This window comes from Podarcis erhardii (assembly GCF_964252035.2).
Source record: "Podarcis erhardii genome assembly, chromosome: 18".
Taxonomy (NCBI): domain Eukaryota; kingdom Metazoa; phylum Chordata; class Lepidosauria; order Squamata; family Lacertidae; genus Podarcis; species Podarcis erhardii.
The window spans coordinates 9,318,185-9,334,625 of NC_138516.1; the positions used below are offsets into that span (position 1 = coordinate 9,318,185).

The 16,441-nt window shown below is 48.6% G+C and overlaps 1 protein-coding gene across 3 annotated transcripts in view; it reads left to right on the top strand.

Annotated features, from left to right (window-relative positions):
* Nucleotides 1-6,416, top strand: part of ARID3A (AT-rich interaction domain 3A) — a 65,910-nt gene extending 59,494 nt beyond the window's left edge. For all 3 annotated transcript variants that reach the window (XM_081846219.1, XM_081846221.1, XM_081846220.1), the window contains exons 7-9: nt 1,991-2,296; nt 3,495-3,584; nt 5,774-6,416. In XM_081846219.1, the coding sequence (XP_081702345.1) occupies nt 1,991-2,296; nt 3,495-3,584; nt 5,774-5,934 (557 nt within the window). In that variant the 3' untranslated portion in view covers nt 5,935-6,416. The remainder of the gene's footprint in view (nt 1-1,990; nt 2,297-3,494; nt 3,585-5,773) is intronic.
* Nucleotides 6,417-16,441: the final 10,025 nt, after the last annotated feature.

Below are 16,441 nucleotides of genomic sequence, written 5' to 3' on the forward strand. Positions count from 1 at the left end.
CCGTATTTTTTGCTCTATAAGACTGACTTTTCCCCTCCTAAAAAGTAAGGGGAAATGTGTGTGCGTCTTATGGGGCGAATGCAGGCTGCGCAGCTATCCCAGAAGCCAGAACAGCAAGAGGGATTGCTGCTTTCACTGCGCAGCGATCCCTCTTGCTGTTCTGGCTTCTGAGATTCAGAATAATTTTTTTTCTTGGTTTCCTTCTCCAAAAACTAGGTGCGTCTTGTGGTCTGGTGCGTCTTATAGAGCAAAAAATACTGTAACTATCCCAAAATATAGACATGCTTTCACACTGGTCAGACTGGATGTGATGCCCTCTGCCGTACTGGAGGGCAGATACCAAAATATTCCAACTGAGAAATGACTCTGCCCCTGTGGAGGTGGCAATCTGGAAACAGTGGCTCAACTCTGGGCTGCATCAATAGGAGTATAGCATCTAGATCAAGGAAAGTAATAGTGCCACTGTATTCTGCTCTGGTCAGACCTCACCTGGAGTACTGTATCCAGTTCTGGGCACCACAGTTCAAGAAGGACACGGACAAACTGGAACGTGTCCAGAGGAGGGCAACCAAAATGGTCAAAGGCCTGGAAACGATGCCTTATGAGGAACGGCTAAGGGAGCTGGGCATGTTTAGCCTGGAGAAGAGGAGGTTAAGGGGTGATATGATAGCCATGTTCAAATATATAAAAGGATGTCACATAGAGGAGGGAGAAAGGTTGTTTTCTGCTGCTCCAGAGAAGCGGACACGGAGCAATGGATCCAAACTACAAGAAAGAAGATTCCACCAAAACATTAGGAAGAACTTCCTGACAGTAAGAGCTGTTTGACAGTGGAATTTGCTGCCAAGGAGTGTGGTGGAGTCTCCTTCTTTGGAGGTCTTTAAGCAGAGGCTTGACAACCATATGTCAGGAGTGCTCTGATGGTGTTTCCTGCTTGGCAGGGGGTTGGACTCGATGGCCCTTGTGGTCTCTTCCAAGTCTATGATTCTATGATTCTATGATTCTCCTGTCCTGTCCCCTTTATAAAGATCTGAGGAACGAGATCATCACCCTTACATCCCAGGCCGCCCATCTGCGGCCACATTGTTCTGTCTTTTATCAGATCAAAATGACCAGACAACAGCAAAGGTGGCTAGGTTTATCGAGGGTGCAATGAGATTAAGGGCCGGTATCTGAACGATGGAGGGACGCGGGTGGCGCTGTGGGTTAAACCACAGAGCCTAGGCTTGTCGATCAGAAGGTCGGTGGTTCGAATCCCTGCAATGACGGGGTGAGCTCCCGTTGCTCGGTCCCTGCTCCTGCCCACCTAGCAATTCGAAAGCACACCAGCGCAAGTAGATAAATAGGTACCGCTCCGGCGGGAAGGTAAACGGCGTTTCCGTGCGCTGCTCTGGTTTGCCAGAAGCGGCTTGGTCCTGCTGGCCACATGACCCGGAAGCTGTACGCCGGCTCCCTCAGCCAAAAAATTGAGATGAGCGCTGCAACCCCAGAGTTGGCCATGACTGGACCTAATGGCCAGGGGTCCCTTTACCTTTACTATCTGAACGAAAGTCTTGGTCATTTTATTGCCCTTTTTGCTGTCTTTTTATTTGTATGTACAGTGGTACCCCGGGTTACATACGCTTCAGGTTACAGACTCCGCTAACCCAGAAATAGTGCTTCAGGTTAAGAACTTTGCTTCAGGATGAGAACAGAAATCGTTCTCTGGCGGCACGGCAGCAGCAGGAGGCCCCATTAGCTAAAGTGGTGCTTCAGGTTAAGAACAGTTTCAGGTTAAGAACGGACCTCCAGAATTAATTAAGTACTTAACCTGAGGTACCACTGTATTGCTTGTTTTATGTTGCTATGGCCGTTGGCTAAGGCGAATAAAGTTTATCTATCTCAAAAAACAAAACAAATCTCCCTGTCTCCCTCTCTCCATCCCTCCTGTTTGCACCTCTTTGCGCTAAAGGAGCTTTCCTTTTTGTTGTTGTTCTTGCAACCCCTGCAGAGGAGGAGACAGCCGTCCCCATCGGTGTGCCCGGCCGCCTGCCCGTGTCGCTGGCAGGCCACCCGGCCATCACGGCCCAAGCCGTCCAAGCGGCAGCGGCCCAGGCCGCGGCAGTGGCCCAGGCCGCTGCGTTGGAGCAGCTGCGGGAGAAGCTGGAGTCCGGGGAGCCGCCGGAGAAGAAGATTGCTCTCGTGACGGACGAGCAGCAACGCTTGATGCAGAGGGCACTCCAGCAGAATCTCTTGGCCATGACCGCTCAGCTCCCCATGAGTATCCGCATTAACAGCCAAGGGACTCGCTCGCCAGGTATCCTTGATCTCTTGCCTCTGTGTCCAGGGCAGCTGTTTACCAGCTCCATCTGGTACACAGGCTGAGACCCTATCTGCCCGCAGACTGTCTCGCCAGAGTGGTGCATGCTCTGGTTATCTCCCGCTTGGACTACTGCCATGCGCTCTACGTGGGGCTACCTTTGAAGGTGACTCGGAAACTACAACTAATCCAGAATGCGGCAGCTAGACTGGTGACTGGGAGCAGCCGCCGAGACCATATAACACCGGTCTTGAAAGACCTACATTGGCTCCCAGTACGTTTCCGAGCACAATTCACAGGGTTGGTGCTGACCTTGAAAGCCCTAAACAGCCCAGTAGACCTGAAGGAGCGTCTCCACCCCCATCGTTCAGCCTGGACGCTGAGGTCCAGCGCCGAGGGCCTTCTGGCGGTTCCCTCCCTGCAAGAAGCCAAGTTACAGGGAACCAGGCAGAGGGCCTTCTCGGTGGTGGCGCCTGCCCAGTGGAACGCCCTCCCGCCAGATGTCAAAGAGGAAAATAACTACCAAACTTTTAGAAGACATCTGAAGGCAGTCCTGTTTAGGGAAGCTTTTAATGTTTGATGTATTACAGTATTTTAATATTTTTTTGGTAGCCGCCCAGAGTGGCTGGGGAAGCTCAGCCAGATGGGGGGGGGGTATAAATATATGATGATGATTATCATTATATAATGATCTGTGTGTGGACATTAGGCACCTGTAAAGGTAAAGGGACCCCTGACCATTAGGTCCAGCCGGGGCCGACTCTGGGGTTGTGGCGCTCATCTCGCTTTACAGGCCAAGGGAGCCGGCATACAGCTTCTGGGTCATGTGGCCAGCAGGACTAAGCCGCTTCTGGCGAACCAGAGCAGTGCACGGAAACGCCGTTTACCTTCCCGCCGGAGCGGTACCTATTGATCTACTTGCACTTTGACGTGCTTTTGAACTGCTAGGTTGGCAGGAGCTGGGACCGAGCAACGGGAGCTCATCCCGTCATTGCGGGGATTCGAACTGCCGACCTTCTGATCAGCAAGTCATTGGCTCTGTGGTTTAACCCACAGCGCCACCCTTAGCTACCTGTACAGGTGTGGAAATTTGCATGTCTTCCCCTGCCCACTTTTGCCCCTGGCCCCGCCCCCCGGAAAGGGAAACGGCTGCCTGACCGCCTCTGTCTTACCCTCTTCCTTTTTTGCCTTCCAGAAAACCGCCAAGACTCCGCCGTGAATTTGGCCACCAACGGAACAAACAGCATCAACATGTCTGTTGAGCTCAACGGCATTGTTTATACAGGTAAACCCTTGTTGAAGTAACCTCGGAAAGGAGGTTTCGGCCAGCCTCATGAACCCAGTCTTTTCTTTTTAAAATCATTTTTATTGATTTTTCCAATGAAAAACATCCCATTCATATACACAATCGTAATGCTACTCCAATTAAAATAAAAAAAAACTAAAATAAAAAAGACCAAATTACAGCCCAGTCTTAAGTTTGCTAAGGTCGCAAGCTCCGAAGGTTACAAGATTACATTACCTACACCTGTAAGATGAAAGTTGAGGACGGGTTTTTGCATTTTAAATAAAAAATGTTTGCAAAAAGAAAATACCTGAAACAGGTGCAAACGTCCCAGAAAGACAAAGAATCAAAATATTTAAACTGTAAAGTGTATTATTATTATTATTATTATTATTATTATTATTATTATTATTTGCAGCCTCAAAGTACAAAAATGCAGCTCTGCTGCAAAGGGATTGTAAAGTTCGTAAGTCACGCAAATGTTCCCTTTGCAAATTATAAAGCTATAAATATAAAAATGGAAGCGTTCTGCACCTGTGAGTTGCATCGCTATTGAGAATCAAAGCTGAATGTAGTCTTAATTGAGCCACAATTTGCATGTACTAGGGACACCATGTGCCTCAATGTTTGTATAAGAAATAAAATTCCCTTTTTTTTATGGTAACTCAAGCTCTGCCCTTTTCCGGGAGGGCAGTTTGCCAACTCTCTGAAGCCAAAGATTAAAGAAGGTCTTCCAGGACTTGGCAGTGCGGTCCCGGGCCCCTGTTAAGAGAATAAAAATAAGCTCTTAAGTTTTCAAATTCATAAGGAGGTTCAAGAGCGCCTGGTGGAAAAATGGCACCATAGTTTGCTTATACAGTGGTACCTTGGGTTAAGTATTTAATTCGTTCTCGAGGTCCGTTCTTAGCCTGAAACTGTTCTTAACCTGAAGCACCACTTTAGCTAATGGGGCCTCCGGCTGCCGCCACGCGATTTCTGTTCTCATCCTGAAGCAAAGTTTTTAACCTGAGGTACTATTTTTGTGTTAGCGGAGTCTGTAACCTGAAGCGTATGTAACCCGAGGTACCACTGTAGTTGCCAAGGAAATCTCAGCAAACGCCTTGCTCCAAAATTTATGTGCCTTTGAGCAGCTCCACCACAAAGGCTGATAGGTGCCATCTAAGGGTTGAAAATGTGTTTGCAGGCGCGGCAAATGAGCCGTTCCCCTCTCCTGCTTTGGCACCTGTGGCAATGAGTGGAAACCCCATTGCAGAACCCATATTTCTCACTGCATAATAAAATTGCAAGGGACGTTGGTGGCGCTGTGGGTTAAACCACAGAGCCTAGGACTTGCCGATCAGAAGGTCGGCGGTTCGAATCCCCGCAATGACGGGGTGAGCTCCCGTTGCTCGGTCCCTGCTCCTGCCAACCTAGCAGTTCGAAAGCACATCAGTGCAAGTAGATAAATAGGTACCGCTCCGGCGGGAAGGGAAACGGCGTTTCCGTGCGCTGCTCTGGTTTGCCAGAAGCGGCTTAGTCCTGCTGGCCACATGACCCGGAAGCTGTATGCCGGCTCCCTCGGCCAGTAAAGCAAGATGAGCGCCGCAATCCCAGAGTCGGCCACGACTGGACCTAACGGGCAGGGGTCCCTTTACCTTTATCCTAGCTCCTCTCAAAGCGATTGCTGAAAGGCGGCAGCCCTGGCTTTTGTAGGGTCTCTTAATAATAATAATAATTTATACCCCGCCCATCTGGCTGGGTTTCCCCAGCCACTCTGGGCGGCTTCCAGCAGAATATTAAAATACAATAATCTATTAAACATTAAAAGCTTCCCTAAACAGGGCTGCCTTCAGATGTCTTCTAAAAGTCTGGTAGTTGTTATTCTCTTTGACATCTGGTGGGAGGGCGTTCCACAGGGCGGGCGCCACCACCGAGAAGGCCCTCTGCCTGGTTCCTTGTAACCTCGCTTCTCACAGGGAGGCCCTCGGAGCTGGACCTCAGTGTCCGGGCTGGACGATGGGGGTGGAGACGCTCCTTCAGGTATACTGGGCCATTTAGGGCTTTCAAGCTCAGCCCCATCACTTTGAATTGTGCTCGGAAACGTCTAAGGCAACCAGGATTAAGGGACCTGTTGGGTGTTTAGGTTGGGGAGAAGGAACGGGTCCAGGGTTCCGGTGGCCCACCAAGTGTCTTCTTCTTCCATCCTCCAGGTGTGCTGTTCGCCCAAACTCCAGGGCCGTCGTCCTCCCTCAGCAAAGGAAACTCCAACAGTGGCCGTGGCGTCTCGCAGGGTGGGCAGGCCGCCAGCACCCCGCAGACTGCTTTCCCCGCCGCGCCGACATCTACCTCAACCAATTCCTCGTCGCCTTAAGGAAACCCTCCCCGCTTCTCCTCTTCTTCGTCCTGCCAAAGCCGATAGCCCCCGTCTCGGCGACGCACGGTCAACGAGAAAAGATCCCCGGTTTGGACCCTTATCCGCCTGTCTGGACGGGGACGGGGATGTTTTCCGGAGAGAGGGGAGAGATCGACCCGCACATGCCTTGTTTGTTTCTGGGGGGCAAGGGGGGGGGTCTGGAAGGTGCCATCTTCTGTCCCCCAAATCCCCCCCCCAAAAATAAAGGAACCTCTTTGCCATTGCTGCAGGGAGATGTTTTGGTTCTGCCCCAACCGGGAATGGTGGAAGGTATCCCAACCAATCTCAGCTTCACACCAAAATAACCAAATCTTTTTTGGGGGGAAACTGCTGGGGGAGCCACTGGGTCCTAATCTCTCCCTCCTCTTTCTCTCCCCTCTTCCACCAAATATTTTCCCCAATGCCCAGCATTAAAGATATCAAATAGAAGAACCAAAAAACGAAAACAAAGAAAGCTTTTTCAGCCTGGATTTTGGAGGGCAGGGGGTGGCGCGTCGAGTGCCGGTGATTTCTGAGCCAGATGGAAAACACTGTGTGGTTTTAGCTCTTTTGTTTTTTTTGACGTAATGCATTGTAGACACAGAACTCCTTACCTCATGCGAACTCACACTTTTGCACTGTGTGTTGTTATTTTTATTTTTATTTTTATTTTGTCTGGGGCGGTGGCGGGGAGACACCTCTCGTCAGGCGGTCTCAGGGTGCAGGGTGGTCTCAGAACGAAATCCTTTTTTTAAACCCCACCCCAGACAGCATTTACAAAAGGGGGCCGGGGGGGAAATGGCGGTGGGAAAGACTTTAGCTATTGCTTTTTTGTTTTGTTTCCTTTTTTACAAAAAACAACAACAACATATATAAGGAAAATTCAGGGGTGTGTGTGTAAATAGAAACTTCTTTTGTTTTTGGAATACGATTCTCAACAGACAACCAAAAAAAAAAAAAAAAAAAGCGAAAGCAGATCTATAGAGGAAATTCTGTAAGTTTTTTATTTTGGCGGTTATCCTCTTAATGCGTGTTGCTTCTGGTGTGTTTTCCGATGACGATACGGCTGCACTTTTCCTCCCCAAATCTTTTCGTGTAACACTGGCAGGGGCTTTTTTTGCGGGGGTGGGTGTCTCGGGGAAAATTGTCTTTGACGAACGAGCTCAGGTGGATTTTTTTCTACATATTGGGGTGGGTCGGAGGGGCGCGGCGCAAGCTTTGGGATTTCACGGGATGATATTTTTGTACGGGGATTTCTTTGCATGGAAATTGGAGACTCAGATGGGGTAGCCTTCCTGCGTCTTAGCGCTTTGTTCCCCTGACCCTCAAACATTTCTCCTTTGCGATGGCACGACGACAACAACAACAAACCCGCTGGGCTGTTTCTCCTCGCCTCCAGCCCCCAAATAATTTAAAAACCACAGCTTTAACCTCTCCAAAGTCTGCGGGGCTTGACGTTTCCCCAACGCCCAGGAAAACTGGGGACCTCAGAATTCACCATTTCCAGGAACGAAACCTTTTTTTTTTAACATCGCATCCTCTGTGTGCATTTAAATCACGTGGCTTCCCTGCAAATAATCCCGGGAAACGTAGTTTGCAGAGGGTGCTGGGGTCCTCAGACGTCCGACTGGCTTTTGCCAGGACGAAACCCTTTTTTTAACTTTGCTTCCAGACGTCGCATCTTCCGTGCGCATTTGAAGCTCGGGGCTTCCTTGCAAATAATCCTGAGAACCGTAGTTTGCAGAGGGCGGGCAGTTCTTTCACATTTACCGCAACGGTGCGTTGCTGAGGAGAAGCGTGGCGAGCTGGAGGTTTTGGCGAAGTTTTGAGGGCGCAACTGGCGGAGAGGATAAAATTTGGGGTTGTGTTTTTTTCCCCTCCTGCTCCCTCCAAACTCACTTGTGGTTTCCTTTGAATATAGGGACCGGGTAAGGGGGCGCGTCCTTGACTTTTGGCAGGAATCGGAGAGGTTGTGGGTCTCGCTTCTTGCAGAACCAGGCGGGGGGAAGCCCACCATTTCGGATGCAGATGAAGAGGGGGTCCAAATATTTGCGGCTAGCCGCTAGAGAACCCCTTCGACTTAACAACGACAATTTGTTGTGTTGGCATATCTACCTCATCGTACCCCCTTCTCCTCCTTTCCAGTTCCCCCCCGGGGTGGGCAAATTGGAGAGCATTCTTGAATCAGAATATTCCCCCCCCACACACACCACCAATGTCTTCTCTTTGCCGGGCCCCCTCCCCGGAAATATTTTTAGAAATTCAGCTTTCCTTTAACGAAGCGAAGCAAAACGCTCAAAGTAAACAACTACTACTAACATGGGCTCTCCAAACATCCCTCCATCACCCCCTTGTCGTCTCATGTGCTGGTTTTAATTTCTTAACTGGGGATTGGGGGGCTGAGAGAAGACCCCACTGGGACACCCTCAGCAAAACAGATTTTTGTGCCCCTAAAGGAGACCCCATTTTGATCCAGTACTGTTTTGTTTCGGCCCGCACCGTTAACCGGACGGTAGCTTTCTGGAACAAACAAACGGCTTCTCCCTCCCTCTCTCTCTCTTTATATTTTTAAAAATGATTTTTAGAATTTGTCGCTTTCTGGGATCAAATAGCGACATCCCCCCCCCTCTCTCTTTCTCGGGGTTCATAATAAGGCTGTAGAACCCAGACTTTTGCTTCGGAACGTTTTTAAATTTTCTGTTCAAGGCTCTAGGAATTTTTACAGGGTGCATCTCCTCGCTTCTATTTCCACCAAACCCACAAATATATATATTCCATTGGGTGTCGACCTGGCACCCTCCGGACGTTGGGTGCCGTGCCCTCTGGGAGTTGTAGCGCAACACATCCGGACGGCTCTAGATTGCCGGTGAACCCTGTAGACATTGAGCGCCCTTGTCCCCTGCGCTGCGATACCCCTTGAAACCGTTGTGGCTTCTGGGAGCTGTAGTTTTGTGCCGGGTGCTGAGCGTTGTGAGCGCCCCGTTCCCCCTTGCCAGAGCTACAGTTCCCGGAGCTCCCCGGGGAAAGAGGGGTTGGTTGCTATGCCGTTCTTCGATGTTATAGCTCCGCGAAGGGAATTTGCAGGGTCTCCCGGCGCCCATAACAAAACTACAGCTCTCTTTGGGGAAAACCACGACAGTTTCCAGCGGCATTGTAGCGTTTTAACGTGGTTTGACTCTTCCGGAGCCTATTTTGAGGCCTGCGGTCAAAGAAGTCTCCCCTGCCCTATATTTAGACGCTGGCTGAGGAACGGAAAAAGGGATATCTCTTCTCCACGAACCCCCAAACATGCTGCCACCCAGAAAAACAAAAATCCATTTTCTGTCCACATCGTTCCCACTTTCGGGACGTGGCCAAAGTTTTGGAGAGCCCAACCTACAATACCTTAAGGTGGTTTTCATGGTTTTTTTTAGGCTGCGTTATTAAATTCAAAGCACACTGTAGTTTGCCCAAGGCGCTGGGAATTGTAGCGCTGCGAGCGTTTTTTTTATTTAATTATCAATTCTGCTTTTTTTTAAAAAAAAAAAAACAAACAATTGCGCTTGCCAATTTCTGGAATGGGAATTCCAGCAAGAGGGGCGTTGATAGCCTTTAAATTCGGCATCCGGGTCCTTTTATTATTATTATTATTATTAAATAATAATCATAAAGCTCTCTCAGATCCCGGCGGGAATAGGTCTTTGCTTCCCCAATCCTCTTTTTTCAAAACAACCGCTCAGCAAACAGAGATGCAGATGTCTGTAAATCAGATTTTATACCATTGCCAGTCGAGTCTCCATATAGTGCATTTACGGACTTTGCAAGTGAGCCCCGGACTTGGGGCGGTCTGGGCGTGTTGGATCCTGCTTACCTCCTCCTCTGAGTAGACCCATTGAAGCGTACGGGCCCAAATTGGCTGATATCAATGGGGAGAGACAAGGCAGCGACACCCCCCCATCACCAAAGCAAGGTTGCATTTGGGGGCTGCGTTAAGACGGTTCTCAGAATCCAGCCCCCAAGCTACCCAGCCCGGAAATATATAGAAATATCTCCTGCAAGATCCCACCGCTGACACCAATTCTCTTGTATCGCAAACAGGTTTCCCCCCTACCTTTCCCCTTTTTATTTTTTGGAAAGCTTACTAATCGAACCGTACGGGTACCGCGGATCACAAAAGTGTCTGCTTTGAATTGCGGGTTAAATGGCCTCGCACGGACCCAGGGGGTCCGTCGGCCGTGGGGCAGGTATGGATCTAGGGAGAGGAGAGGGGGCCGAACTGTTCCTCCAACATCTGCCTAGTATTTTTGTTTTCTAACTCCGTTTTCAGGTGCGTTGACCCACCTCAAACCAATCTCTCTCCCCACGACGACTTTCCTGCCTTCCCCACCCATGAAAATTATTATTATTATTTTAATCTACCCATTGGGCAAAGCTGCCTTCTTTCCTTTCGGGTCCTCGAGCTGCCGCGTCAAATCCTAGGCTTGAAACCCTCCCTTTCTGCCTGGAGATGCAGAGATGGGTCAAAAATCGGTTTACGAACCGATACGCGAAGCTGGCTGTTTCGATGGAACCCGGTTAAACCACACCTGTCTGTCTTCAAACTTGGAAAGTATAGGAAATACCTCTTGTTATTAAGGCAGTATATGCACCATCCCTTTAAACACCCCTTAAAATCCTGGGAATTCTAGTATGAGGGTCTTTGGAACTATAGCTTCCAAACTACAGTTCCCGGAATTCCTTTATTTTTCTGGAGCTGCTTTGAAGGGATGTTGCGTACATTGCTTTGAACTATGATTTGAAGTCGGTTGGGTGAATCGCTGCTTGTCCCCCCCCCCAAAAGAGGGTCTTGGGTTCGAGGTGAAACACAGAACTTAGGTGTTTTTGCAGTCTGGGTATGGAAGTAAAGGGCCGTGAGCCGATATAATCACCTGAATTTTAAATGGCTTTGTGCGCCGTGGGGTGTGCACAGGACCAGTCTGATAATAATAATTTTGTTATTTATACCCTGCCCAAATGACTGCCTCGCACACTCGCTCTGTCCTCATGTCGACAGCTCCGCGGCTGCGAAACGGCCGGAGTCGTCGGAACTCGAACCCAGAACCTCCGCCCGCCTTTCCCTAAAGAAGAGACCCTTCCTCTCTTACGTGCAACCCACTTTCCTTGTGGGAAGGAGTTCTTGTTGCCGGGCGTGTGTGTGTTGTGTGCGTTGGTGTGAAATTTCCCCCGCCCTAGACATATTTTTTAAAAAAAGAGAGAGAGAGGGAGGAGGTTTTAGGTGGGCGAGAAAGAAATTCTATATCCAAATTTATATAAATATATATAAAAGTGTGTATGTTTGTGGCTTGTTGTTTTTAAAGTGTGCATGTGTGTGTGCCTCTCAAGGAACGTGGCGTAATTCCTTCACTCTCAGGCCAGAAATTTTGCTTTTTAAGGGTTCGATGGCGACTCAGGGGCAACGTGGAATATGCTATCTGGATCTTGATTGTATTCTGGAGGGGCTGCGAGGGTCGGGGTGGCGGGTGGGATACGGGTTTGGGTTGGGTGTACAGGAAACAAACCAAAATAAAATAAAATTTGCTTGCGGTGATGGGTGGCTGGAGGTGTGCCGGATTCGAATTCCGACCCAGGGCTTTCTGCGTTCCCAAGGACGGGGTGACGCTTGGAGGGGGGGCGAACCCTTTATTTTATTTTATTTTTGGAAGACCAGGGCAGACCCTGCTATCAAGAGGAACATTTTCCGGGTTCTCGATTTCTGAGCGGATTTTTGACAAAAGAGACTCCGTTTGAGGCAAAATTCGCGGGAGCGATATTGCAGAGGTTGGGTTTGCGGACCCCCCAAAAAACCTTTAAAAATAGCTGCAGGATTTCGGGGTTTTGTTGTTTTTCAATTACGCCTTTCCCCCAAAAGCAAGGATTTCCCGAGCAGCCCCCAACTCGCAATCCCATTTTACGTCTAATTCGCTTGCGAAAAGCGAAAACGGGAAGACTTTAGCTGGTAGTAAAAGGATTTGTGTTACATTTTGTACAAACACTGTGTTGTTTTTTTGCGGGGTGGGTTCTGATTTTTTTTGGGGGGGGTTGCAAACTCAGAACCCCTTTTTCCTTTCTCTCTCTCTCTCTGCATATCAAGTTTTAAATAAGACGTAATTTCAGGGTGTGTTTTTTCTCCCCACTTCTGGGGTTGTGTTTGTTTGTTTTTCTTCTTCAAAGGAAATAATCAAATTTGAACGAGCAGCAAAGATATGCAATCTGTACAGCGTAGGTAGATTTTTGACTCAGGAAAGAAAATAAAAATCGAAAAATAAACCACGTTCTACCTCTGAAAAACAGCAGCGGGCTGCCTTTCGTCATGGCGGGGTATTCATTTTTTGGGGGGGGGGTTAAGGCAGCCTCTGCGTTTTGCGCTTTTTATTTTTTGTTTTGTTTTTTTCGTTTGTTTGTTCCGTGTGTTGTTGATTTCCTTAAGAAAGAATATCACGTTTTCGCAAAACATTCAGGTATTATTAACCTTTGTGACTTAAGAGAGAAATAAAATAATAAAAAAACACTGAAAAAGTTTACATTTTATAACATTATTATTACAGATTGTATTTAAACTTCAGAAATATTTAAAACGATTGTAACCTTGTAAAGTTGGAGAAATATTAAAAAAGGAAAAAGAGGAGGAAAGGAGATTCATCTGAAGGTGGTCTTGTCATCTGTGTGTGTGTGTGTTTTGTGTGTCTGGTTTTTTGGAAACCTATGAAGTTCCCTGATCCCGTTCACAGCGGTACCTTGGTTCCCAAACTTAATCCGTTCCGGGAGTCCGTTCCAAAACCAAAGCGTTCCAAAACCAAGGTGTGCTTTTCCCATGGAAAGTATTGCAAAACGGATTAATCCGTTCCAGGCTTTTAAAAACACAACCCCTAAAACAGCAACTGAACATGGATTTTTACTGCCTGACGACACCATCGGTCCATAAAATGGAAGCAATAAACAATGTACTGCAGTCGCACAATCGATCCATCAGTAGCTGGACTGGGTTTCACGCAGCCACAAAAACAAACCGAAAAAGAGCTGCGAAAACGAAAATGCAAAATAAATAGCAAAAGCAGACAGACCTCATCATAACACTCAAAACGGAAGCGTGGCACTCAAAACGGAAGCATAAAACTCAAAACGGAGCACGTTCGGCTTTCGAATAAAGTTCGCAAACCGGAACACACACTTCCGGGTTTGCAGTGTTTGGGTTCCAAGTTGTTTGAGTACCAAGGCGTTTGAGAACCAAGGCACCCCTTTATATGCATTTAAAGTAGTATCATACGACTTTGAACAGCCCCAACGCATCTGGGAATTGTAGTTGGATCAGGGTGCTGAGAGTTGATGGGAGAGCCTAGTTCTCCGGGAAGAGGGTTGTTAATTTGCTTTGGGAGTTGTAGCTCTGGGAAGGGAGTAGGGGGTCTTCACAACACCGCCCAGCACCCTGTAAAGGTAAAGGGACCCCTGACCATTAGGTCCAGTCGTGACCGACTCTGGGGTTGCGGCGCTCATCTCGCTTTATTGGCCGAGGGAGCCGGCGTACAGCTTCCGGGTCATGTGGCCAGCAGGACAAAGCCGCTTCTGGCGAACCAGAGCAGCGCACGGAAACGCCGTTTACCTTCCCGCTGGAGTGGTACCTATTTATCTACTTGCGCTGGTGTGCTTTTGAACTGCTAGGTTGGCAGGAGCAGGGACCGAGCAACAGGAGCTCACCCCGTCATTGCGGGGATTCGAACCGCCGACCTTCTGATCGGCAAGTCCTAGGCTCTGTGGTTTAACCCACAGCGCCACCCACGTCCTGCGCCACTGGCACCCTGAGCAAACTATAGTTCCCAGGGTGCTTCCCCCAGCCCTGATCTCCAGAAGAGGCACGCCATGCTCCAAAGAGGGGGTGCCTCTATCATTCCTCAACTTTTCACACAGCAAAGGTAAAGGACCCCCAGACCAGGGGTAGGCCCAATCGCCTTCTCAATCCGGCCCCTGGACGATCCGGGAATCAGCGTATTTTTACATGAGTAGAATGTGTCCTTTTATTTAATATGCATCTCTGGGTTATTTGTGGGGCATAGGAATTTGTTCGTTTTCTTTCTCCAAAATAACAGGCATACCTCTTCTTGTAAACGCTTCACATTGCGTCTTTTCGGGTTAAGAACGCGGCAACATGCGCAGAAGCGTTTTGCATGGTTCACACATGCGCAGAAGCATTCCGCGTGGTTCGCGCATACGTAGAACCGCTCTATTGCGCTTTGCACATGCGCAGAAGTGTCGCTCTGGTGACGGACTTTCCAGGGTGCGAACGGCACCCCGGAACAGATCATGGCCACAACCAGAGGTAGCACTGTAAAGTCCGGCCCCCCACATGGTCTGAGGGACCGTGGACCGGCCCATGGCTGAAAAAGCTTGCTGACCCCTGCCTTGGACAGTTCAGTCCAGTCAAAGGCAATTATGGGGTTGCGGCACTCATCTCGCTTTCAGGCCGAGGGAGCCGGCGTTTGTCCGCAGGCAGCTTCCCGGGTCATGTGGCCAGCAGGACTGAACCGCTTCTGGCGCATGACTGAAACCAGAGCGCATGGAAACACTGTTTACCTTCCCGCCAGAGTGGTACCTATTTATCTACTTGCACTTTGACGTGCTTTCGAACTGCTAGGTTGGCAGGAGCAGGGACCGAGCAACGGGAGCTCAGCCCGTCATTGCGGGGATTCGAACCGCCAACCTTCTGATTGGCAAGCCCAAGAGGCTCTGTGGTTTAGACCACAGCGCCACCCACTCCCCTAAGGAAAAGGTAAAGGACCCCTGGACGGTTAAGTCCAGTCAAAAGAGACTATGGGGTTGCGGCGCTCATCTCGCTTTCAACCTGCGATGTACCAAGGCGGGCCATTGGCTTAAGGGGCGTCGGTAGGGGATTTAGATAAAATGCCACTGGTGGGGCTTTTTGTCTTCCAAAGGCCGTCAGCCGGGACTGCGCCATGGAGCCTCCATAGATAGGAGCAGTCTTGCTGCAAACTAGCAGCGGTGGGCATTCGTGTACAGGGAGGGGGGGTGCATTTGAACTGAAGCGTTTTGGGACCATTAGACTGGCCACTAGATGGACTTTGGGTCTGAGTCTGTGAAGTGAGAGAGAGAGAGAGAGAGAGAGAGAGAGAGATATAGATGGATAGATATAGATAGGTAGGTAGGTAGGTAGATAGATAGATAGATAGATAGATATAGATAGGTAGATAGATAGATAGATAGATAGATAGATAGATAGATAGATATAGATGGATAGATATAGATAGGTAGATGGATAGATAGATAGATAGATAGTTAGATAGATAGATGGCAAGGTAAGTCTGTCTTCATGAGAACATACAAAAAAAGCCCGAAGCGTTTCTGTTACATTATGTACGTAAAAAGATAAAGGTAAAGGACCCCTGGACAGTTAAGTCCAGTCAAAGGGGACTCTGGGGTTGCGGCGCTCATCTCGCTTTCAGGCCGAGGGAGCCGGCGTTTGCCCGCAGACAGCTTTCGGGTCATGTGGCCAGCAGGACTGAACCGCTTCTGGCGCATGACGGAAACCAGAGCGTATGGAAACGCCGTTTACCTTCCCGCCGGAGTGGTACCTATTTATCTACTTGCACTTTGACATGCTTTTGACCTGCTAGGTGGGCAGGAGCAGGGACCGAGCAACGGGAGCTCACCCCGTCATTGCGGGGATTCAAACCGCCAACCTTCTGATCGGCAAGCCCAAGAGGCTCTGTGGACAAAGGACCCCTGGATGGTTAAGTCCAGTCAAAGGCGACTATGGGGTTGCGGCGCTCATCTCGCTTTCAGGCCAAGGGAGCCGGCGTTTGTCCGCAGACAGCTTTCCGGGTCATGTGGCCAGCAGGACTAAACCGCTTCTGGCGCAACGGGACACCGTGACGGAAACCAGAGCGCACGGAAATGCCATTTACTTTCCTGCTGCAGTGGTACCTATTTATCTACTTGGACTGGCGTGCTTGCTTTCTTTTTCTTTTTTGAATTTGATTTTAATTCTTTGCTGATTAAAAATGTACATATCTATACAAACACGATCTCCTATCTTTATATATGAAGAAAAAAGGAAATTATGTAGGGAATAGAAAATTTGTAAAGGAACGGAAAAGCGGAAAAGAAAAAAATAAAGATACGCAATAAAAACATTCAAAAGAGGAAAAGAAAAGAACATTATTTACACAATGAGAGGCAGTATTTCAATAATAATAATTGAAAATTTGGACACACATTTTAGTCCTTTTATTTTATTTCTTTTATTTTTAGTCCTTTTATTTCTATTTTATTTTATTTCTTTTATTTTACTTTTAGTTTAGTCCTTTTATTTCTTCCATTTGTTGACCTGTTATATATATATATATCTTATTTTGAAGGGGGGAGGAATGACGTTTCTGAGGTTTTTTCAAGAAAATCCGCCCCAAATCTACACTTCCGTCACGGGGTTGCCACCCGTCCGGATATCCCCGGGCGCCGT